This window comes from Alosa alosa, chromosome 13, assembly GCF_017589495.1.
Source record: "Alosa alosa isolate M-15738 ecotype Scorff River chromosome 13, AALO_Geno_1.1, whole genome shotgun sequence".
NCBI lineage: Eukaryota > Metazoa > Chordata > Actinopteri > Clupeiformes > Clupeidae > Alosa > Alosa alosa.
The window spans coordinates 21,566,463-21,590,565 of NC_063201.1; the positions used below are offsets into that span (position 1 = coordinate 21,566,463).

The window sequence follows — 24,103 nt, forward strand, 5'->3', positions numbered from 1 at the left end:
CATTAGCACCTCCTCCTCTGGGCATTAGCACCTCCTCCTCTGGGCCTCAGTGCCTCCTCTGGGCATTAGCACCTCCTCCTCTGGGCCTCAGTGCCTCCTCTGGGCATTAGCACCTCCTCCTCTGGGCCTCAGTGCCTCCTCATCTTAAGGGCTTCTAGACACAATAAAGGCTTGTACTTCATCAAGACAGCATCATTGTATAAGGTGGTGTGGTTAGCGTTGTCACAGTCAATGCTGTGTGTTGCCAATTTTCTGTTAAATACCTTACCTTTAAGTCTAGTCTTATCATCACCTTTATGTTATCAAGTTCCAAATGGCTCGCTGTGCTTCATGCTCATCCGTAGGGTCCATTCACAAATTGTGTGAGCGTACAAGCTATCATTAAGTCTTGTACAAGTTTAAGAGAGTGTGATAACATTGTTCTATGGTGCTATGCAGAGCCTAAGGCCTAACCACCCCGACCCCAGAGCAAGCATGTAGGTGACTGTGGAAAGGGAACGCAACAGTGAGATGAACATTTTTCAGAATGCAGCTCTCACCGGGCACAGCCGCTACCCTGTGTTAGTGTACTCTAGTGTTTTGTCTCACTGGAGAAGCACGTTAGTGTACTCTAGTGTTTTGTCTCACTGGAGAAGTATGTTAGTGAAGTGTGTTAGTGTACTCTAGTGTTTTGTCTCACTGGAGAAGTGTGTTAGTGAAGTGTGTTAGTGTACTCTAGTGTTTTGTCTCACTGGAGAAGTGTGTTAGTGAAGTGTGTTAGTGTACTCTAGTGTTTTGTCTCACTGGAGGAGTGTGTTAGTGTACTCTAGTGTTTTGTCTCACTGGAAAAGTGTGTTCGTGTACTCTAGTGTTTTGTCTCACTGGAGAAGTGTGTTAGTGAATTGTGTTCGTGTACTCTAGTGTTTTGTCTCACTGGAGAAGCATGTTAATGTGCTCTAGTCTCACCATGCTCAGTTTGCTCACCATTAAGCAGTGTTGAAATGCCAGCGTTAAGTGACACCCGAGTGTCAGCGGCTGGATGGAGTCCAATGAGGCGGGTGTGCCGTGCTGCTGTGTGCCTGTGCATGGTATTGATTGGGGCTGATAAGGTCTGTGGGTGGTCCCGCATACTGCGGAGCGCATCAGGGGCTGCTGAGCGGGGCCTGGGAGTGTCGGAGTGCCCGGGGCCCCCTGGCCCAAACGCCCCTGTGTGTCCCTCCCGCTCAGGCCCAGAGTAAATGTCACCAGTTGATAGATAGACCGCACAAAAGAGACAGAAGAGAGAGAGAGAGGGGTTTTTTTCTTCTTCCCTCATCCCTTGTTTATAGATCAGCTTTGTCTTTGGTTATCACCACTCACATACATATGCAGACTGTGATACCAGTGCTGTGTAAATCACTGTGTGTGTGTGTGTGTGTGTGTATGCACGTGTGTGTTTGTGTGTGTGTGTGTGTGTGTGTGTGTGCGTGTGTGTGTGTGTGTGTGTACATGTGTGTGTGTGTGTGCGTGTGTGTGTGTGTGTGTGTGTGTGTGTGTGTGTGTGTGTGTGTGTGTGTGTACATGTGTGTGCGTGTGTTTGTGCGTGCGTGTGTGTTGTATTTTCCCCCCTCTGCTTCTATTTACTGTCATCCCCCCTAACTCTTGTCACTTCCTAGTCAAGCGTTTGAAGGAAGAGAGAAGGGGGATGTGTGTGTGTGTGTGTGTGGGGGGGGGGGTGCTTCTCCTACCTCCTACCTCCCATGGAGATTAATGAGAGGAAGAAGATGAGGAAAGAGCGGAAGAAAGTAGTGGTGATGAGAGATGGAGGGAGGGCTGGGAGCCGGTGACAGATCTGTCCCCCCCCCCCCCCTCGTACATTAGTGAGCGTCTGATTGAATTACTCTCAGGCACAGAGATGGACGTGCCTGTGCATGAGGAGCCGTCCAAATGGACCCCAGTGGCTGAGTGACGGGTGGCGCGTAGCGACGTAACGTAACGCTACGCCACAAGATAACCAGCGTGCAGCAGCAGCAGCACACACTCGCACACACACTCTCTCTCATGCGCATACATACACACGCACACACACACACACACACACACACACACTCTCTCATGCGCAAACATACACACGCACACACACACACACTCTCTCTCATGCGCATACATAATTACGCGACCGATAGAAAAAAAACTATCCTATTATCGCTTCTTAATTAGTCAAGTTGAGGAAAACTGGAGACAGGCTATGTAGCTTAAAGAATAACATAATCAGGCTGAATAGAATGCAACATGTTCATTAGCCTAACTTACGTAAACATGCCTAACAAGATCTAGCCAGTATCTATGTTTGCATGGACAGCAAGAGTCCGTTTTGTTCATTGTTCAAAGGCTACGTTGTTTGATGCTGCTACCCACGTTATCTCCAGTGGTTCCACTGTTTAACTTGCACAGATGCGCTTTAACACACAAGAATGGCGCACCACCACTACCCTTAAGGCTATGCCTCTTTATTTGATAACAATACATTAAGAAATGTTTCCTATTCTGGGAAATGTTTAGTTTCTTTTTCTTTTGGTCCAGCGGGTCAATGATGCGTTTAATTGTGCGGAAATTATCCGTGGACCAGCAATCTCCACGTCGAGAAGGCCCCTAACCCTGCAGATCATAGACAGAGAAAGCATACTGTAGGCCTACTGTATGCTTTGGGTACAGAACACAGTTGCATGTCCAGTGTACACGGAGAATGACAGTGTCTTGGGCGGCAGCAACCCCCTTAACTCCACTTCCAACGTCATGATTCCGACAGATAGCCCTCGCCCGACACTTCTGCTTTTATCTGGTGGTGGTGGAGTTGAGCCCGGACATCTGAGGCTTCAGACATTACCAATTTATCATCATCCATCGCGTCTGGCCTCTGAAAAACTTTTTAAGGCTAGTCTGCCTGGGCCTGGCCATGTTTGAACCGCCTCACTCATTTTGTTCGTTTTTTAACATGGGCGTTTTTTAAGCATCGCTTCTATTTGAAATGCAGCATAGGCTATGCGTGTTGTTTAATAGCTTTCAAACCGTAGAGCCTGGACATTTAAAAACATAGCCAGAGGACGTATTGCTTTAATATAGGCTTACATTTTAAGGATTATTCTCAAATTCAGATTGCGTTAGGGGGACGGGATTATTAGCCAATTTCAATCGGACAATTTGACCGGAGAGTTTTAATTTTGTCGGACATTTCATTTTTTTTTTCGGCCAATGTCCGGTAATTACCGGACAACGGAAACCCTGATACGGACACACACACACACATACACACACACACACACTCTCTCTGTCATGCGCATACATACACACGTGCACACACACACACTCACTCACTCACTCACTTACTCTCTCTCTCTCTCTCTCTCTCTCTCTCTCTCTCTCACACACACACAGTCCACACACACCCACTCTCACTCACTCACTCACTCACTCTCTCTCACAAACACACACACTCACTCTCACTCACTCACTCTCTCTCACAAACACACACACTCACTCTCACTCAACCTCTCTCTCTCACAAACACACCCACACACAGACACTCTCATGTGCATGCATACACACACACATCTGTCAAAATAAGGGTGTGTGTGTGAATGGGGCCGTGTGTAGCCCGCTGCTGACCCTCTGTAGGCCGTGGCCATAAAGAGGCCGGGGATTCGCGGGCTCTTTAGCAGCTTCCTCGGGGCCTTTAAACAGCCGGGCCCTCTCTCCCTCTGTGACTTAAGTAAATCTGGCCCGGAGAAAGAGTCTGTGAGTTATTTAAGAGGCACATGAAACGCTTGGGAAGTCTCTGCGCCCGTATCACCTAACCCAACGGGGTCCGTTTGAGCGAAGAGTCTCACAGCAAAGAGGCAGAGCCAGAGGAAGCCTGTCTTTGACATTAGATAGTAAAGCCATGACAAAGCGCTATGATAAAACCAGAGGAGACGCCAGAGAGGCTCCAACTCGATACACTTGAAAAGAGGCGAGTCGGTGCCGCGGGAATCGGACTGAACGCTTGTCCTCGACTGTCCCTCTGTCTCTTATTTATTCATTCATTCACTCGGTCCTTTCCTGTCGGGTCCTCAGAACCCGGTCCTCTCCTCTCTCACCGCTTGTCTCCTTCAACTCACTATTACAATATTATATCCACATGTACATGTAGTTCTCACGGATTTCCTGCCTTCTCTATTACCACATTACCCCCCCTCTCTCTCTCCCTCCCTCTCTCTGTTTCTCCTCATTCATTTGCATTCATCATTCGTTTATGTGCATTTGGTCATCTTTGTCTGAAACTAAGCTAATGGGACATTGTATTCCTCTCCCTCTGCCCCTTGTTCTCTTCCTCTTCCACACTATCCCTCTACTCTCATCCTTATTATCACCCTTTCATCTCTTATCACCCACCCCCCCATCTCCCTCCCTTCCTCTCTCTCCAGGAAGCGGAGGAGTATGCGGAGCTGCCCGTGCGGCACAACGAGGACCAGCTGAACAGCGAGTTGGCCCAGCGGCTCCCCCTGCAGGTGAGCCCGCACTCCTTCGACAGTGCGCACACCAAGACCCACCTGCTGCTGCAGGCGCACTTCAGCCGCGCCACGCTGCCCTGCTCCGACTACGCCACCGACACCAAGACCGTCCTGGACAACGCCATACGCATCTGCCAGGTGTGTGCACGCACCTAGGGTGCCATTGTGTTTGGATGTGCCTGTGTGTATGTGTGAGTGTGTGTGTGTGTGTGTGCGTTGCGGCGTGTGTGCTTGTCTCGTTTCTACATTTGCATGTCTGTGTTTATATGTTCAGCCTCAGTTTGTAAGCGCATACACAGACATACAATTTTTATTTTTTTATTATTACTATATTTATTTTATTTCTGGGAGCACCTTGGATCAATTGTATTGCGTTTAAGTGTGCTATACAAATAAATGTGACTTGACTTGACAAACACAGACACAGTTCATAAATGCGCACACACACACACACACACACACACACACACACACACACACCCCCACACACCCCCACATACACAGACTTTCCTTCATATCCATGACTTTGTCTTGCAAAGCTGTGATTTGTATTGTACGTCTGATCTGAGTTTTACCCCGGCTGTGAACACTTGCACGTTATGTGCTAAGGTATAACCTTATACAGCTGATGTGTGTGTGTGTGTGTGTGTGTGTGTGTGTGTGTGTGTGTGTGTGTGTGTGTGTGTGTGAAGCTTCACTTCCGTCAGGAGGCTATCCTTCTTCATCAAAGCAGACTTCTAGCACTCGTTCATCATAAAAACTCCATTCTCAGCCTGGAGACACACTGACAGAGGCCTGAGTGCATTTCCATGTGTTGCTTTCAGATGATCTGTGCAGAAAAAAGAAACACACACACACACACACACCCACACACACACACACTGTCTCCACTCCCAGCCCCCAACCTTCAAACTACCTCCCAAGTGAAATTTAACATCTGTCTCCAAAACGTGAGATTAACAGATTAGACATTTGATCTGTGGACTGACTGCCGTCTCTTCCTGAGTCTCTATCTTACAGCCAGAAGGATAAGGATCTCTCTCTCTCTCTCTCTCTCTCTCTCTCTCTCTCTCTCTCTCTTTCTCTCTCTCTCCCTCTCTGTCTGTCTCTCTCTTTCTCTCTCTCTCTGTCTGTCTCTCTCTCTCTGTTTGATTGAACTAATTGTGTGATTAATAGCTTGTTGTCAGCTTGTTTCACAGGTAATAGGTGCGCAATGTGTGTGCATATGTGGCCTTAGCTTATATGTGTGAGTGTGTTGAGGAGTGATTTATGCGCTCAGGCCTGTGTTAGAGAGTTGTTTATCCAAACGTGTGCTTACAGGTAGGCATGGATGGAAGATGTGTTTGTGAGTGAGCCTGTGTTTGTGAGTGAGCCTGTGCATGTGCGTGCATGCGTGCGTTTTGGGGGAGGTTGGACATATGACAATGGTTTATGGGTTTGTTTATCCATCGTATCTGTGATGTTGTTGTGATAAGCATGTCAGTGATGATGTGTTCTACGTAAGTGTAAATTCTGCGTTAACACACGGGCCAGGAGGAGCCAGCTGTATGAGTCCTTCCCTGAACCCCATAGGGACACACACACACACACACACACACACACACACACTTCCATAAGTTGAGCATCCCAGCAACCCCCAGCCCCTGACCTCCCACACCCTGCCTATCCCCACATCTCATTCAACCCCACCTGTTGCATGTTGCAACAGCATGGGAATAGACACAAACACACAAACACACACACACACACAAACACACACACACACACACACACACACACACACACACACACACACACACACACACACACACACACACATTGACTCCACAACATTGACTCCACAACATCTCCATTCCACAGTACAAAACTGAGCCAGTGTATCTCCTCACACTTTAATTGGCTTTAAGAGCCAGAAAATCCTTATTTAAGGATTAAGGAGCATATTTAAGGTGTGCGTGTGCTGTGCGTGTGTGTGTGCGTGTGCGTGTGCTGTGTGTGCTTGTGTGTGTGTGCGCACATTCAGTAGCATGGACATGTTGGTTTAGCATCGGCACATTTCCTCATGCAGTGCTGCGAGCCCAGCTGAAGATGGAGGGGCGGCGATGACAGATTCATTTCTTAACTGCCTGCACCTCTAGGCCTCTCAAACCCGCTCGTTGAACACCACTGTCAAAGCGCTATCCCACGTGGGCAGCCGTGGCCCACTGGTTAGCAATCTGCCTTTGTAACCGGAGGGTTGCCGGTTTGAGCCCCGACCAGTGGGCCACGGCTGAAGTGCCCTTGAGCAAGGCACCTAACCCCTCACTGCTCCCCGAGCGCCGCTGTGGTTGCAGGCAGCTCACTGCGTCGGTATTAGTGTTGCTAGCTCCTACCAGACATGTTGACTCGAGTCACATGACTTGGACTCGAGTCAGACTCGAGTCATGATTTTAATGACTTCAGACTTGACTTGATAAAATTCGGCATGACTTGCGACTCGACTTGGACTTGAATACTATTCACTCGAGACTTGACTCGGACTTTGCCTTTTTGGCTTGTGATGACTTGACATGTCTTGAATCAAAAACTAAATATCCTGATCGTGGACCAGTCACCCCAGAGACGTTATCCCTCCGCGACTAAAAAAAAATAAATAAGTAAAAAATAGCGGAGACAAGCGGCCACAGTTCAGTGCTGCCGCTACCTCCACACACGTTACGCACTGTGTGAAGGGCACCAAGAGACCGAGGAAGGACCAACATTTAACCGATAACTAGTAGCTTTACTGCAAACTGATTTGCACTCTTGTTAGAGAATGTTTAATATCAAAATGCACCAACAGCATGTTACATAAAGATGATATTTTTCTAGTCCTCTCCATTAAGATCCAACTTGAACTTAGCCTACTGCATTTAATTGAGAACGATCTAAGCACGCATCTAGAGGAGAGAAAACGAGTAGGTTCCAGCTGGCTTATATACTCTTTTGATCCCGTGAGGGAAATTTGGTCTCTGCATTTATCCCAATCCGTGAATTAGTGAAACACACTCAGCACACAGTGAACACACAGTGAGGTGAAGCACACACTAATCCGGCGCAGTGAGCTGCCTGCATCAACAGCGGCTCGGGAGCAGTGAGGGGTTAGGTGCCTTGCTCAAGGGCACTTCAGCCGAAGCCCTACTGGTCGGGTTGAACCGGCAACCCTCCGGTTACAGGTCCGGTGCTAACTAGTAGGCCACAGCTGCCTTAAACTCAAACATTGTTAAATATAAGAAACGTATAAAAGGAAATTGTGAAGGCAACAAATACGAGATCAGAGGAGATTAGAGGAGATTAGAGGAGATTGCGAATTTATCCGGTTCTCACTAGCCTACTGATTTGAAAAGTGGACAAGAATATGAGGAGTTGTCTTTGCCTTGGAACTGGTGGTGATGGTAATGGAACTGGTGAGTCTTGAAGTATTCAATAATTTATTTACATGAAGCACATGATATGCCGACTGAAACACATTCCACTCAGCTACTGTAGCTAGGTGGCTACTGGCTACCAGGCTCATAATCACTTTTAATTGCAAACAGAAAATGTCAAGCAAGCATCATGTCATACATGCTTCTCTTTCCAAAGGAATGAAAGCTGTTTGAGCCAACTTAATATCATGCTTATCATTGTTAATATTGTGCTATACATGTGGCACAAACAATGTTTGAGTTTGTGGACTAGCCATAGGCTATATTTGAATGGAGCTGGTAAAAAAAGATCATTATGAGAACGTGTGGACAATGGCACACAATGGGCTTAAAGTGACAGTGCACCATTTACAAATGAGATAAACAGCATCAAATGTGTAGTATTTCTTAAGAAATTAATACTTTAAAACAAAATTACTGTCATTATTATCTTTTAAATAATATAAAAGTGTTGACCTTGGCTTCCCTTATGAGTCGCCACTGGCAGACAGCCTAATAATAATATAATACCTATAATAATAATAATAATAATAATAGTTTGCAGGCAAATCTGTGGCATAGCGCAGTGAAATGCCATCAGTCAAATTATTACTCATCCTTACAGTGGGCTCCGCAGTTTGGAAAAACAATATATATATTTGCAGCTGTGCTGAGTGTCATGTAGCTATCCGTTTTGTACAGATTACTCAGGTATGCACATGCATATGTCGTAAAAGATTACAAGACAGAAACATTGAACATATTTTAATCTGTATTTATAAAAAAAATACTGTGGATTAGATGGAAGTGCTAAAATTATGATCGATAGTCATTATTAAGAAGAGTACCTGATGACTTGTTCAGGACTTGAAAAAGATTGGGACTTGGACTTGGACTCGACTTGGCTTTGATGTGACTTGGACTTGGACTCGACTTGCCCTTCTCTGTATTTACTTGGGACTTGACTTGGACTTGACTGCTAAGACTTGGGACTTACTTGTGAATTGCCAAACAGTGACTTGGTCCCACCTCTGGCTCCTACCACTATGGATGAAAGCATCTGCTGAATCCTACGCACCTTACCCATTCCTTTTACCTTACAGCTGATGGCTAGCCATCTTGTAGTGTATGGGAGGCAACATAGTCAGACATTGCCAGAGGCTTGCCGCCTGCAGGGCACTGGAGTGTTGGAGTGTATATCCAGGATAGGTGGAGGATTTGACCAATAGTTCACTCTGAGTGTAGTACTCAGTATAGGGGTAGGTTCAGCATACAGCCTAAATCGCCAATTTATTTATGCATCACAGCAATTGTCGTATGATGTAGTATTTCATGGGACAGTTGTGTTGACTAGCTGGCATTTGAGAGCCCAGTCCAAACCCAACATGAGCATCTGCAACCCAGAGCACCCAAGAACCACAGGCCAATTGAGGAACAAGTAGGCTGTGGTTGATTGTTCATGCCTGATCCCAAACCCCCTGGATCTGCTAGCGATTGTTTCTGCCTGAGCCTTTGATTTTCCCAGGCTGTGTGTCTGAGAGAGAGAGAGAGATTGCTCATGCTGCCTGCCTTTGGCTCACGCAGGAGATCTGCAAGCCATTGTCCATCCCTGCAAATGGCTGGCTGCTTCTGCTGTGTGTGTGTGTGTGTGTGTGTGTGTCTGGTAGTGATTGTCCATGCATTCATGTGGTTACTTTCGTGGGCTCCTGCTGGTCCAGGCTATGAGTCTGCTGCCAGCGACCTACCTCTTCTCCCAGCATGCATCTCTGCTGGCCTTTATCGCTTCACAGCTGAGCCACAGACACCCCCCACGCACACTCATACACACGCACACACACACATACACCCACGCACACTCATACACACGCACACACACACACACATACACCCACACACACACATACACACGGGCAGACAGGCACACACACACACATGCACTCACACACATACACATATACACACACACATTCACACTCACATACACATGCACATGCACATGCACACACTCACTCACTCACACACACCAACACACACACACACACACGCACGCATACATGCACACACAAACGCATTCGCATGAAAACATGAGCATATAAGCGCACTCACTCAACCACAAACACTTGCTAACATACACACACACCCACATGCAGTCACATGAACGCATATGAACAAAAGTACACTCACTTACACAAAAACTGACTTCCATACACACACACATGCACCCATGATAAGCTCTGCCGCACTTAAAGACCACTTATAATGCCCAGGCATGGACACTTTTCCGTGCTCCCTGAGTCAGTTTTTAACATTTCTACAAATAATCTGTAAATAAAGGCAAATATAATGACACACGCACAGATACACAAGCATCCCATCAAACACGCACAAATATGCACACGCTGTAGAAATCACCACAGCCTCTGCCATCTCACTTACGACATTTGATTAAGCGAGAGACCAGAGAGCTCTGCGGGCTGCTGGCTTTTTCCATGTCTGTGTGTGTCCATTTTCCATGTCCATGTGTGTCACAGTTCCAATCAAGGCCCTGACATAACTGTTCCCTGTCAGATGCTTTGTTTACCACATAGAGGAAAGCCGCAATTGATGTTATTGTTTATATATATATATATATATATATATATATATATATATATATATATATATATATATATATATATATATATATATATTAATATTAAGTGCTCTGGAACGTGCTGCTACATTCCATTCAGTCCAGACTGTCACTTCAAATGCATATGGCTGTCACAGAGGCTGTTTTCATCACACCACAAAATGGTTCTTTTTCTTTCTGATTTTTCCAAACAAAAGGACATCAAAAGCATGGAAAACAGAATGAAAAACATGTATCCATCAAATTCTGATGAAAACATAATACAAATGTTAGAAAGTGAAAGGCTTTTCTGAATTGTTCTAATTGCATTGTCTTATGTGAAAACTAATGACCATTATTTGGCAGTGGTTAGGGAGGGCTTTCTAATTAGTTTTCCAAAACAATGTGACCAACATGGTTATCGCTGATGTGGCTCTCTCATATTTATAGTGACACTGGAATGTGATCTCAGAGCAACAGGCTTCAGATATTGTGGAGGATCAGGAGAGGGGAGGGGTTTTTGATAGCGTTGAGATGACTGGGGGGGGGTACTCCCTCAGGTCTTTGATAGCATTGAGATGGGGGGTCATTCTCAGGTCTTTGATAGCGTTGAGATTGGGGGGTCATATTCTCAGGTCTTTCATAGCATTGAGATTGGGAGAGGGGGTCATATTCTCAGATCTTTGATAGCGTTGCGAGCTCGTTCTAACCTGCTTAGCTGCACAGACAAACTGGGCCTGCTGATCTTACGAATATCACACCATCACACACACGCACATGCACACGCACACATTTTTTCTCTCACACTTACACTGACACACAGTTGTGACACACAGTGTTTGTCCCTCTCTCATTCATACTCTCTTTTCATACCTCACGCACACACACACACACACACACACACACACACTCTCTCTCATACACAAAATGTCTTATGCTCTATGTTTCTCTGTCCTCTCTCATTCATACTCTCTCTAGAATAGAATAGAATAGTTTTGCGACACACACACACTCACACAGACATGGATAGACATTCAAAAGGCACAAATGGCATCTCAAATGCTGCCCAATCTCTGAGTACCCATATATAAATGCTCACTACACACATACAGATACATAGACACACATGGATAAACACTTGTTATATTCTTGGACAAATATACACACACCACTGCGGTGGTGGTGGGGGGGGGGGGTAATTTGTCAGCTTTAGCCTCCATGTCTCTCTCACTATCTCTCTGTCTCCCTCCCTCCCTCTCTCTCTCTCGCCTTATTTCTCCATCCCTTGTTCCTGTCTGTTCTGCCGCCCCTGTGACGACGCTGACATCTGCCCGGCCCTCGTTGTCAGTTTGCTGGCGCGAGCGGGCACTGTGAAATGTTAATCTCGCCTCTAATTTGTAGCGCATTAGCATTTTGATGAAGTCTTCTCCCTGGTCCAGCCGCCACACTCAAGGTGCTTTTTAGCATGAGTTACAGGAGGGGAAATGACTTTCTGATTAATTAAGTTTGTTAGCGCAGCTGAGCTCAGCAAACTCTAACCTTAGCCACCGGAGGAGGACGAGAGAAGGCAGAACGACAGAGGGAGGGAGAAGGAGGAAGAGGGTAGAGGAAGAGGATAAATTAAGACCTAAGCAGTTAGGAGCTGCCAAATTACAGTGCGATGCGTTTGCAACATGGTCATCTTTTTACGACTTTTAGTTAACTGAACTATGGAAGTCCCCACAGCCCCAAACTCCCAGCCAAGCCGTGTGTGTGTGTGTGTGTGTGTGTGTGTGTGAGAGAGAGAGGGTCTGTATTGTGTTTTTTGTGTGTCTGATCTTTCTCTTGTGTATGAAAACAAAAAACATAGACAAACAGAACACACTATGTATGCGCTAGTTTCGCCTCTTTAATGGTAACATTGTCATATGGACATATTTGGCAGTGCATACACCACGCTGCAGTATAATTTACACAACTACAGGGCAATTTAAGGTTTACTGCTTTTTTTACATTTTCCAATGAATGGTGTAGCTGCAGGACATGGAATGAACACTGAATCTGTAGACTAACGTTGATGGTATGTGTGTTTGTATGTGTGTGTGCGTATACGTGTGTGTGTGTGTGTACGCACGCACGTGTGTGTGTGTATATGTGTGCGTGTGTGTATATGTGCATTTGTGTGTGTATGTACGTGCGTATATGTGTGCGCATGTGTATTTGTGTGTGTGTGTGTGTGTGTGTGTGTTCCTGTAGGCCATGCTGGACGTAGTGGCCAATGAGGGCTGGTTGGTGGCGGCTCTCAGCATCTGTAACCTGGTGCAGATGACCGTTCAGGGCCGCTGGCTGCACGACTCCTCCCTCCTCACACTGCCTCATATCGAACAGCAGCACCTCTACCTCTTCAGGTAAGCGTCACACACACACACACACACACACACACACTGTTGCTGCTGTTTGAGAATGACGAAACGAATGAAACGAGAATGCCCATGGATGAGTACTGTCTGTTATATGATGGTTAGTTTCATGTACTGTGGGATGTACATAATGTGGACACACAGTACTGGGGAACAGCATTTTTTGCCACCATATGTTTTCATCTTTAGGTACACACACACAGATACGCACACACACACACTATGTGAATGTGTATATAAATATTATTTATGTTCTTGGCTGCTTCGAAAATTAAGTGAGAAGTGAAAGTTGGTCATGGAAATCCTAGTATGCCGTGTGTGTGTGTGAGAGAGTGTGTATGTGAGAATGTTTGTGTTAGCTGTTTCACATCTGAGAGTTAAGGGCTCACCTGGATCTCAGTATGTGTTCATAGCCGCCTGTTTTATGGGTGTTGTGTTGACTGTTTTGTGAGTGTTAGTGTGTACAGTGATTTATTGTCTATGAGTGTGTGTGTGTGTGTGTGTGTGTGTATGTGTGAATGTGTCCAAGAAAGATTGTGTCAGCAGGCAAAGGCTCAGTGGCTAATCCATCCTGTGATACCACTGGACCTCTTCAAACATCACAGACATCAGCAATGGAACCCAGCCAACACACCACAGCAGCCCCACAAACACACTTGCGCGCACACACTCGCACACACACACACACACACACATAGAACAATACAGAAATGCATTTATCAATAATGTGCAAATATACACACACATATCATGTTGCTTGCTTAGCTGCTTAAATCATTGCAGTTCATTTTTTTTGTTTTACCTCATCAATCTGCACTCAATACCCCATCATAATGACAACCTTAAAATAACAAAATGCAAGAAGTTCAACATAACAAAATGTGATAAAAGGGGGTCTCAATACTTTCACTGTGTAAGTAAATGAATAGTGATTAACACACACACACACATAGAACAATACAGAAATGCATTTATCAATAATGTGCAAATATACACACACATATCATGTTGCTTGCTTAGCTGCTTAAATCATTGCAGTTCATTTTTTTTGTTTTACCTCATCAATCTGCACTCAATACCCCATCATAATGACAACCTTAAAATAACAAAATGCAAGAAGTTCAACATAACAAAATGTGATAAAAGGGGGTCTCAATACTTTCACTGTGTAAGTAAATGAATAGTGATTAGGGAATAGAGATAGATTAATAGGAGAAACTAAATATGATGTTTCCTGTTGGACCACTAATGCAGAAGATCCTACATAATAACCATGATCCCACTAATGAACAAATTGGCCTATACAGTACATGCAGATCAAAATTACAGCTAACCTGTATACTAGTGGATAGTACACACATTCAATAATAGATATTCTTTATGCATGTGAGAACATTCATCTTAGTAAAACACACACACACACACACACACGCGTGCGCGCGCACAGGGGTTGTGCAGAGGATTTCGTATCATATGGATAAACCGCCTCAGTCCCCCCGTGGCGGGCAGTAATCCCCATCATAATTCCCCAGGAACACAATATAAATGGTAAGAAGTGGCTGATGGGATAGCAAGACCTCCCGCCAGGCTCCAGGCTGCAGGAAGTATGAGAGGGTTCTTTTGCTCTCCCTGATTGGCGGCTCACCTGACCACTCCCTTTCAGCCTTGTCCTTGCTCTGCTCCTGACAGGAGGTGGGGCTCCAAAGGAGGGAGAGGCGGGGCTTATGACGGATCAATCGAGAGCCTGCCGGAGCTGATGGCGGCGTGTGATGGGAGGGAGGGCACGTTCGCCGCCATGGTGAGAGACGAGCTGTCGCCCAACCAGGTTTCCCAGGTAACAGAATATCCACACACATACCAGGAGTGTCCACACTGCTTCTCTGTGTCCACACACACGCACACACACTCACACAGTCCGAGTCAGTCTCGTGAGGACAGGACTTTGAGGATGAGGGCTTCGGCGAAGAATGCTTCAGTTCTTACAGTGTTTAGCTGACAGATACAGACACAGTGTACAAATATCACAAATTACAAGCCATTGGCAATAAGAGGATGTGATGAGTATAAGATCATGATGATTTGGATATCTCTTTACAGGGACACAGATTTGGGTGGGTGCATAAACATCAGACAGACTATTAACTGTCTCTGTATTTTCTCTCTCTGTGTCTTCATGACTTCATGTGTGCACTGTACGTTTGTATGCTATTTTGTACTGATGTGAAAATCAATCACATAACCTTTTCTTTATACTCTACACACACACACACACACACAGCCCAGATGAGTGTTTTTTCGGCTGTCTGCTAATTACATGTCTAATGAGAGCATCCGGCCCCCTCTGTCTCACATCAGCATTCACACACATACACATTTTTACCCACTGTAGCCACCACATATGCCGCCCGCGCACACACATGCTCTAGCCACTTCATATGCACAACCCCCCAACTCACTCACACACACACTCACACACACACACATGAGACCGCCTCTGTGCCCCCCTGCCAGCAGCCCGTGCTAATTAAATAATGACATGCACCGGCGCGTCTCCGTCTCATTGGCTGAGCAAGAGTAATCCTGACATAAATAGCTTTGGCAGCATGAATCTGGCAGCGTCTTTTCTCCCCCTTTCCTTTTTTCCATCTATCTCTCTCTTTTCTCTAATATGGACAGGGCGGCAGGGTAGTATCTCTATCCATCCATCCATCCATCCATGCATCCATCCATCTATTTATCTATCTATTCATCTATCTATCTGTATCTGTCCATGCATCCATCTATCCATCCATCTATCTATTTGTCTCACACACTTTCTGTGTCTGTCTCTAGTCTCTGTCCTCTGGTCTGCCATCTTCTCCCTGTCCACTACTTCTTTTCATCTGATGTTGGGGCCGATTTTAGCGTTAGCTGGCTGAGCGCTAGTTGGACTGGATGCTAAATGTCCTGTTGAAACAGTCTCAGCACGGGTCTTGTTCACGACCTACAAGGCCCAACCACCCACCACCACCCCTTACTGACTTCCTGCCCATGGTCATAACCCATCGCCCATTACATTTAGCAATTAACCACAGGCTAGTTATTTTGGTCCTATTATGCCAGTGTGTTTGTTTCGCTATTCTCTCTCTCACTCTTTTTTTCTTTCCCTCCCCTCCCTGTGGTCATCTTGCTTGCCTTTCCCTCTGTTTTGATCTTTCTCCCTTCCACTGCTTTCTCTCTCTATCCCTCTCTCTCTCTCCTCTCTCTCTCTCTCTCTCTACTTGCCATCGCTCCCTCTTTCCATTCGCTCACTCTCTCACCATCTCTCCTCCCTCCCCCGTGCCCCCCCTTCCTGGAGCAGGCGTGGTGTTTCCTGGCCCAGCTGCCGGTGCTGGAGGTGAGTGTGAGCGTGCGGGGCTGGTGGGAGGGGGCGGGCGAGCAGAACGAGCGGCCCGTCTCTCTGGCCGCCTCCAGCCTGAGGGAGGGCAGCAGTTGGCTGCCGCTGCACGCCGACCAGGAGTATGTGCTGCAGGTCACCCTGCGCCGGGTCAACGCCGGACATCAGAGGGTGAGTCTACGCATACACACGCGCACACACACACACACACACACACAAACACACATATACACACACAGACAAACATAGACATGCACACATTTACAATACATGCACACAAATACACACACACTCCATGCTCACATAAACAATATACACATGGGCATGCAGACATACTGTGCACATACATGCATGCACATGCACACAAACACACTCACATACAGACACAGAAACATACACGTTCAAGCATATACATATGCAGTCACACACACACAAACATACACATTCAAGTATATTGCATACGCAATCCGACCTACACAGACATACAGTTACACACGTGTATGCACGCACAAGCACACACACACACAAGACATATTTACGTACTCACATACAGACACAAACACACAAATACACACTCACATGTATGTATGTGATTGTGTGTGTGTGTGTCCTTTAGAGAAAGCAGGACAGCAAGGCCCAGGCTCCTCGGTTCCCCAAGCCTAAAGACGAGGGCTGGTTCCTGGTGCTTGGAGAGGTGGACCGGAGAGAGCTGCTGGCCGTCAAGCGCGTGGGCTACGTCAGGAACAACACCTCCGTCTCCCTGGCCTTCTACACACCCGAGAAGCCCGGCAAGTAAGTCAATTGCCAGCTAACATATACACAAACGTACAGTATACATGTGTACACACACACACTCACTCACTTGTGTACCTATATTCACACATGTTCTTACATACACACACATGTACTGTATAATATATAATATACAACACATGTAGACATTCAATACACAAGTATTTACACATATACACACATGAACACACACACACATGTGTGCACATATATACATGTACATATACACATGTATACACACATGAACACACACACACATGTGTGTGCACATATATACATGTACATACACACACTCATACAAACACATATACACATGTATACACATATGCAGACACGTACACAGGTTAGAGCAGTGATGCCAGGGTTACGGCCCGCGGGCTGGACCCGGCCCGACTGTATGTCACATCCGGCCCGCGGGTATGTCACATCCGGCCCGCGGGTGATAAGGGGAGAATTTTTTTTACATTTTATTTGTATTTAATTTTCGGTGGAATCCGTCAGTTGGTCTGTTGCTGCTGCCACCTCAGCTGCAGCAGCGTGCTGACGGTAGACTAGTCGCTATCGAAATGTTATCAAACTCGTTAAAAAGTATTATGATAGTGTTCGTGCTTTTCAAAGTAAACTGGCGTTATGGAAGACGCAGCTCTCCAAGCGCAATGCAGCCCACTTCCCCTGTCTAAAATCTCAGCCTGTTAATCGAGTATGGATAAGTAGGCTACGCAAACTTGCTTTCCGGACTTAGGCACGAGTTTGACAATCGATTCACGTTTTTTGCTGAACTGGAAAAGGACTTTGCGCTTTTTTGCTCTCCATTCACGATTGACGCTTCCGAGGTCCCAGAGGCGATCCAAATGGAACTGATAAAACTGCAGTGTTGTGCACCGTCGAAGGATTAGCCTACTATGTATCTGTTGCAATCGAATCATTTGATCAATCCTTGCCACCACAGTACCCAATGCTCACGGCCTTTGCAGGTAAAATACATGTGTAGATGTATGTTTGGGACAACATATTTATGTGAGCAGGCCTTTTCTGTGATGAATATGAATAAATCAAAAGTGTGAAATCGCCTGATGCACGGACATCTGAATGATGTTATGTAGGCTAAATAGCCACTGCCCAGAAACTGTCCCCGGATATGGACAAGCTGGTGAAAGTTAAAAGGTGTCTTTTTGTTTTACTAATTCCTACTGGATATTCAATCACATGGCCTATTGTTGGACTACTTTATTCTGGCGCTTACTTTCTGTGACTCGTTTAGGCCTACTTGGACAGGCCTTATTTTAATTGGCCTAATTATGCATTGACGGGTTTTCATGTGCAAGCCTTCAATAAATATAATAAAATTAACACTTGTGTTATTTATAGGAAATGTGTTTTGTTGGCTCCTAGTCTATTTTGTTGCATTTCTAATTTATAAATGTAGGCTACTTGCATGGATAGGAAAAATGTTTTTAGAGGGTAACTGTCTCCTGCTTTAGGTTATGTAATTGTAGGGCTCATTGTGAGGCTATTTTGGTGCCAGTGGAATTTCTTTTTGATGTGTAGGCCTTCATGAATAATTTTAAATAGCCTACCTGTCCATGTGTTTGCCATTTTAAGTGTTTGCCATTTTCAGCTCGAAAGTGTAATCCGGCCCCCGAAGTCTCACTTGAAAAAATCTGGCCCCCTGTCCAATTTCACCGTGGCATCCCTGGGTTAGAGATATGCGCGGATGAGCTTTAACGTCACCCAAACCCGCTTTTAAAAATAAATCATCAAACCCACTTTTAAAAATAAATCATGCACTTAAAGGAAGGATCCGGAGTTAAAACAACCTGGGGTCTATTTATGGAATGATAACGAGTTCAGCGAGTGCAAAATTAAGCCTACGTTAATCAGAGGAGTTTTGAGCTAGACTGTTGTTTGCATTAGAGACACGTCAAAATAAATTGCTATTTTCAAACCATGACGAGGCTCAAAATAGCCTTACACTTCATAAGCATGGGTAGGGTCCCTACAGACAAACCAAAGTATTGTAAACGTGTAAAGAGAGGTTAACAAGCCCAGACTTTATAAGAAGGAAGCATTCCCTGATTTTGTGACGGTGTCAAATCAGTGGGCGAGTTCGGTCTTGCAGCGTTGTGCAGATCTGGCAGAATTTTCAGTCGTCTACCCGCGACCCACCCGTAGTTAACGAGAGTGTTTTTTTTTTTTTGTTGCTGGGCCTGCCCGACCCACGGTTAATCCGTGGTGTCTGCGGATATAACCAATAACTGCGCATCTCTAACACAGCTACACACATTTGTACACATCCAAGCAGTCCGACGTGTGGCTGTTGCTGCTACTACTACTGCTACTACTACAATGTCGGTTAGCAGACAAAAGAAAACGCACAAAACTGCTTACAGGGTTGGGTTAAAATAATAATAATATAAATAACAGTAGTGTTAAAGGTGCAGTCAGCGATTGCACAGGAAGTCCTTTATGTTTATATTTAAAATCATTAGCAGTGTAAATTATATTTTAACCAAGGACCAGACGAAACACATCAGAGAGGTAGCTCACCCCTCCCTTCAGCATACTCCACACAGGGTTGCATTTTCGTTTGGGAGACAGGCTGCCCCCACTTGTTTGTTTCCAGTTTTCAGAGCCTGGGCTTCCTACAGAGACCGTTTTTCTTTTTATTTTAGTGTACTCACGGAACAGACAGCTAGCATATCTTGGGGAGATGATTGGTGTAAAATTGCGTAAAATCGCTGACTTCTCCTTTAATTTATGTAGCTTGCTCCTCCTTTTAGTTATAATAATAATAATGTCCATTAATGTAGCTCTCTCCTCCATGCTGCCTTGAACGAATTACGATAAAAGAGGTGGTGTGAACAGCAGTATGCACAGCGCAGCCTGAGTTTGATTCCCAGACAGCAGTTAGACACGCTGTCCTAGCGGTCGCCATAATGCTCCAGTCATTCACAATCACAAGCAAGTATTCTACCGGTGCCTTTCTTCACAGCTGTCAAACACGCCTCTGCCTCAGCTGATGGGAGACTATGCTTACCATTCAAGGTCCTGATCTGAGTTTTCAGCGGCTTTTCGTTAACAGCCTTGCTTTTCCTGGCATCCTACAACAATTGAAACAGAAATGCCACTCTGAATGAATGTGTCAAAAGCAATGCGTCTCTCAGACAAATAAACATTTTCACACTTGGATTTGCACCACGCATGAACTGGTTGTCAAATAATTTGAGGTTGGTGTTGCTTCAGATTTTCTTCAGAGAGCAAGTATGGTTAGAGACGAATTGAAAGCAAATCGTATGACTGGGCAAATGACCGTCAGTTTACACAAACATACATACAATATGCACCATCAGCTTACACACACATACAATATGCACCATCAGCTTACACACACATACATACAATATGCACCGTCAGCTTACACATACACACAAAATGTACCGTCAGCTTACACATACATACAATATGCACCGTCAGCTTACACATACATACATACAATATGCACCATCAGCTTACACATACATACATACATACAATATGCACCGTCATGTTACACATACATACAATATGCACCGTCAGCTTACACACACATACACACAAAATGCACCGTCAGCTTACACATACATACAATCTGCTTACACACACATACAATATGCACGTCAGCTTACACACACACACATACAATATGCACCGTCAGTTTACACACACATACAATATGCACCATCAGCTTACACACACAAACATACAATATGCACCGTCAGCTTACACACACATACACACAAAATGCACCGTCAGCTTACACATACATACAATATGCTTACACACACATACAATATGCACCATCAGCTTACACACACATACACACAAAATGCACCGTCAGCTTGCACATACATACAATATGCTTACACACACATACAATATGCACCGTCAGCTTACACACACATACAATATGCACCGTCAGCTTATGGCTCCTACACACAGTTGCGTGCGTTGCAGTGCTGGAGACGCATCCCATTCACTTTATATGGGCTCACGTCATCCGTTGCTGAACTGAATTGTGGGTCCGTTGTGTCGCGTTTCTCCCGTCGCTCGCGTTGAGAAGTTCAGCTGTTGCTGCATCGACAGACGGCACCGGCCAATCAAGCCAATCGACGGACGGTACCAACCAATTAAATTACGGTTATACTTCAAGTCTTTTGCATAGCTACCGTCGGGAACACCCACTGGTATGCGTTGACGGAGCGCAACTGTGTGTAGAAGCCATCATACACACACATACAATATGCACCGTCAGCTTACACACACATACAATATGCACCGTCACTTTACACATACATACAATATGCACCATCAGCTTACACATACAATATGAACCGTCAACCTGTGTGCCCACGTACACACAATATGCGTAGTCAATCTTCACACCCACAATATTCACGGCCAGTTTACACAGGGAAGGTTGGGAATTATTAGATAAGAATTAAAGACACACACAGCTTACACACGCATACACACAAATGCACCGTCGAAAGCTTACACATACATACAATATGCTTACACACATACAATATGCACCATCAGCTTTACACACATACACAAAATGCACCGTCAGCTTGCACATACATACAATATGCTTACACACATACAATATGCACCGTCCAGCTTACACACATACAATATACTGCGTCAGCTTATGGCTCCTATGCAACAGTTCTTACACACACATACAATATGCAAGGCCACTTATCCCATTCACTTTATATGGGCTCAACGTATCGTTGCTGAACTGGTAATGGGTCCGTTGTCAGCGTTTCTCCGTCGCTCGCGTTGAAGTTCAGCTGTTGCTGCATCGACCAGGCTGACACCCTTCGAAACGTCAAAGTTTACACAGGGAAGGTTAAATTATTAGTAAGAATTAAAGACTTTTGCACAGCTACGTTCAGAGGGCGCCCACTGGTATCTCGTTGGCTGAGATATGGCTTATTAGAAGCAATCTTCACACCCACAATATTCACGGCCAGTTTACACAGGGAAGGTTGGGAATTATTAGATAAGAATTAAAGACACACACACACGTGCTCATGAAACATATATTCAACTTGTAAATAAATATATAAATGAAAAGGAATAAACAGCACCATGTGTTTTGGCTGTCTACTCAGAAGCAGAGATTGAAAAAAAAAAAAGAGTGAAAAATAAGCCCATATTTTGGCTGTCCTCGCAGAACCCCGTCATCTCAACATCTGCAAATAAATTCACTCAGTCTCTTCTCTCTTTTCTCCTCCCCATTATCTCACTTTTGTTTTCTCTGTCTTATCCTCCTATCTCTTCTCTGTCTCTCATCGTCCATATTCCTCTCACTCTTTCTCTTCGCTCACCCCCCCCCCCATCTTCATCTCATTCTGTCCCTCTCTCCCTTCTCTCTCAGGTGTGTTTACACTGTCTACCTGATGAGCGACAGCTACCTGGGCCTGGACCAGCAGTACGACCTTCACCTCAACATCACAGCGGCTAGCCTCCAAGCCAAGGTCAACACCGACGTTTCCGAAAGCGCCGCCAACATGACCCTGGAGTGACCCGGTAGAGGCGCGCGCCTATGGGGAAGAGAAGGCAGCATCAGAGGGGGCCAGCCAAGGCTTCTCCTGCTCTTCAACCCAAAAACAAACCTCGCCTTGGTTTAAAGGGCTCCAGCTCTGTTTGCGAGACCCACACCCTATAGGGACTGGATTTCACGTTGACCAAAGAGGCCTTTCATCTGAAAGTCTCCTTTCTCCACGGGACACAATATGGGTGTAATTAATTCATCTTTCGTTCAGATTAATTCGGATTTCAAATGTTGATTGGGCACAAAGGACATACGCTTGCGTACATGAACAATGACCTTGAGCTTGTCACGAGACAATGTTTTGCAGCTCGGCTCTGACTTTGAAGACCTCCCCCCCCCCGAACCTGAAGGAGTGTGTGTGACGATGGCGTAGTCGTGAGGGTGCGAGGGGAAGGGAAGAGAAATGCTGTGTTCTGATTAAGTCGTCAGTCGCGCTGCAGCGGCTCCAAGGATGGGAAGGATTTGGCTGTTTACGTTTGTAGTGTGGTGTAACTGAGATGCCCTGAGGGAAGGGTGGAGGGGAAAAAACAGCCACTCACAGGTTTCTGGAGAAAAAGTGTGTGTGTGTGGATGTGCTTAGACTAGAGCGCATTTTGGGCCAAAGAAGATGTGGAATTCCGTACAGGTGTGTTAAACATGCTACCCACTGTGCAAGACTACACTCTGTGCCAAACTGTCACATCTGCTTTGCCAAATGCGCACACACACACACACACACACACACACACACTCACAGCCATTCCTTGCTGAAGGCTCATTTCTCACCACCAGTTACATACACAGGCTCCACAGTCGTCATGGAAACGTTGCTTCACACACATAGGTTTGATGAAAGATTTAATCAAAGCCACATCATTAAGATTGGTTATTTCTGTTGGGTTTTGGCAGGGATAGGAGCAAAAATATATATGAAAAGTTTTAAAATATTGCTGCAACTGGGTAAACAGCTCAGCATAAACATTGGGAAAGCCTTTTGGGAAAAAAGGGAGGAGGTATTTTTATTTTGTTATGCTTGGTCTCTGTTTATTCTTTATAAGTTCAGCCGGTTTAATGACTTATTTTGGGCAAGAAAATAAAGAGATGAAAATTTCAACTCTTTTGAAGTCGGTCTGTTGTGCTGTGTTAGGCCAAGCCTAACTAGATGCTTTACCCAAGCACAGAGCGGACAATGTCGAATCATTGCTATTTTTATTAGCTGCCACCATGTTTTACACAATACATCAACATTACAAGCGGGCTCATAGGCTACTTTCAATTCGCATTTTCATCCCACTCACAGATGACACTGAGGTAAATGATTGATTTCGCATAATAGCCTACTCTCGTAGCCTTCTCAGGAAACTTGACAACAGAAATAATCTACAATGTGTGTACAAATAGGCCTATATAT

General features: G+C 45.3%; 1 protein-coding gene across 1 annotated transcript in view; it reads left to right on the forward strand.

Moving 5' to 3' along the window:
• Positions 1 to 23,803, forward strand: part of ascc3 (activating signal cointegrator 1 complex subunit 3) — a 202,360-nt gene extending 178,557 nt beyond the window's left edge. The window contains exons 36-41 of the mRNA XM_048261920.1: positions 4,422 to 4,646; positions 12,780 to 12,931; positions 14,633 to 14,777; positions 16,284 to 16,490; positions 16,936 to 17,111; positions 22,537 to 23,803. Of these exons, the coding sequence (XP_048117877.1) occupies positions 4,422 to 4,646; positions 12,780 to 12,931; positions 14,633 to 14,777; positions 16,284 to 16,490; positions 16,936 to 17,111; positions 22,537 to 22,684 (1,053 nt within the window). The 3' untranslated portion in view covers positions 22,685 to 23,803. The remainder of the gene's footprint in view (positions 1 to 4,421; positions 4,647 to 12,779; positions 12,932 to 14,632; positions 14,778 to 16,283; positions 16,491 to 16,935; positions 17,112 to 22,536) is intronic.
• The last annotated feature ends 300 nt before the right edge of the window (positions 23,804 to 24,103 follow it).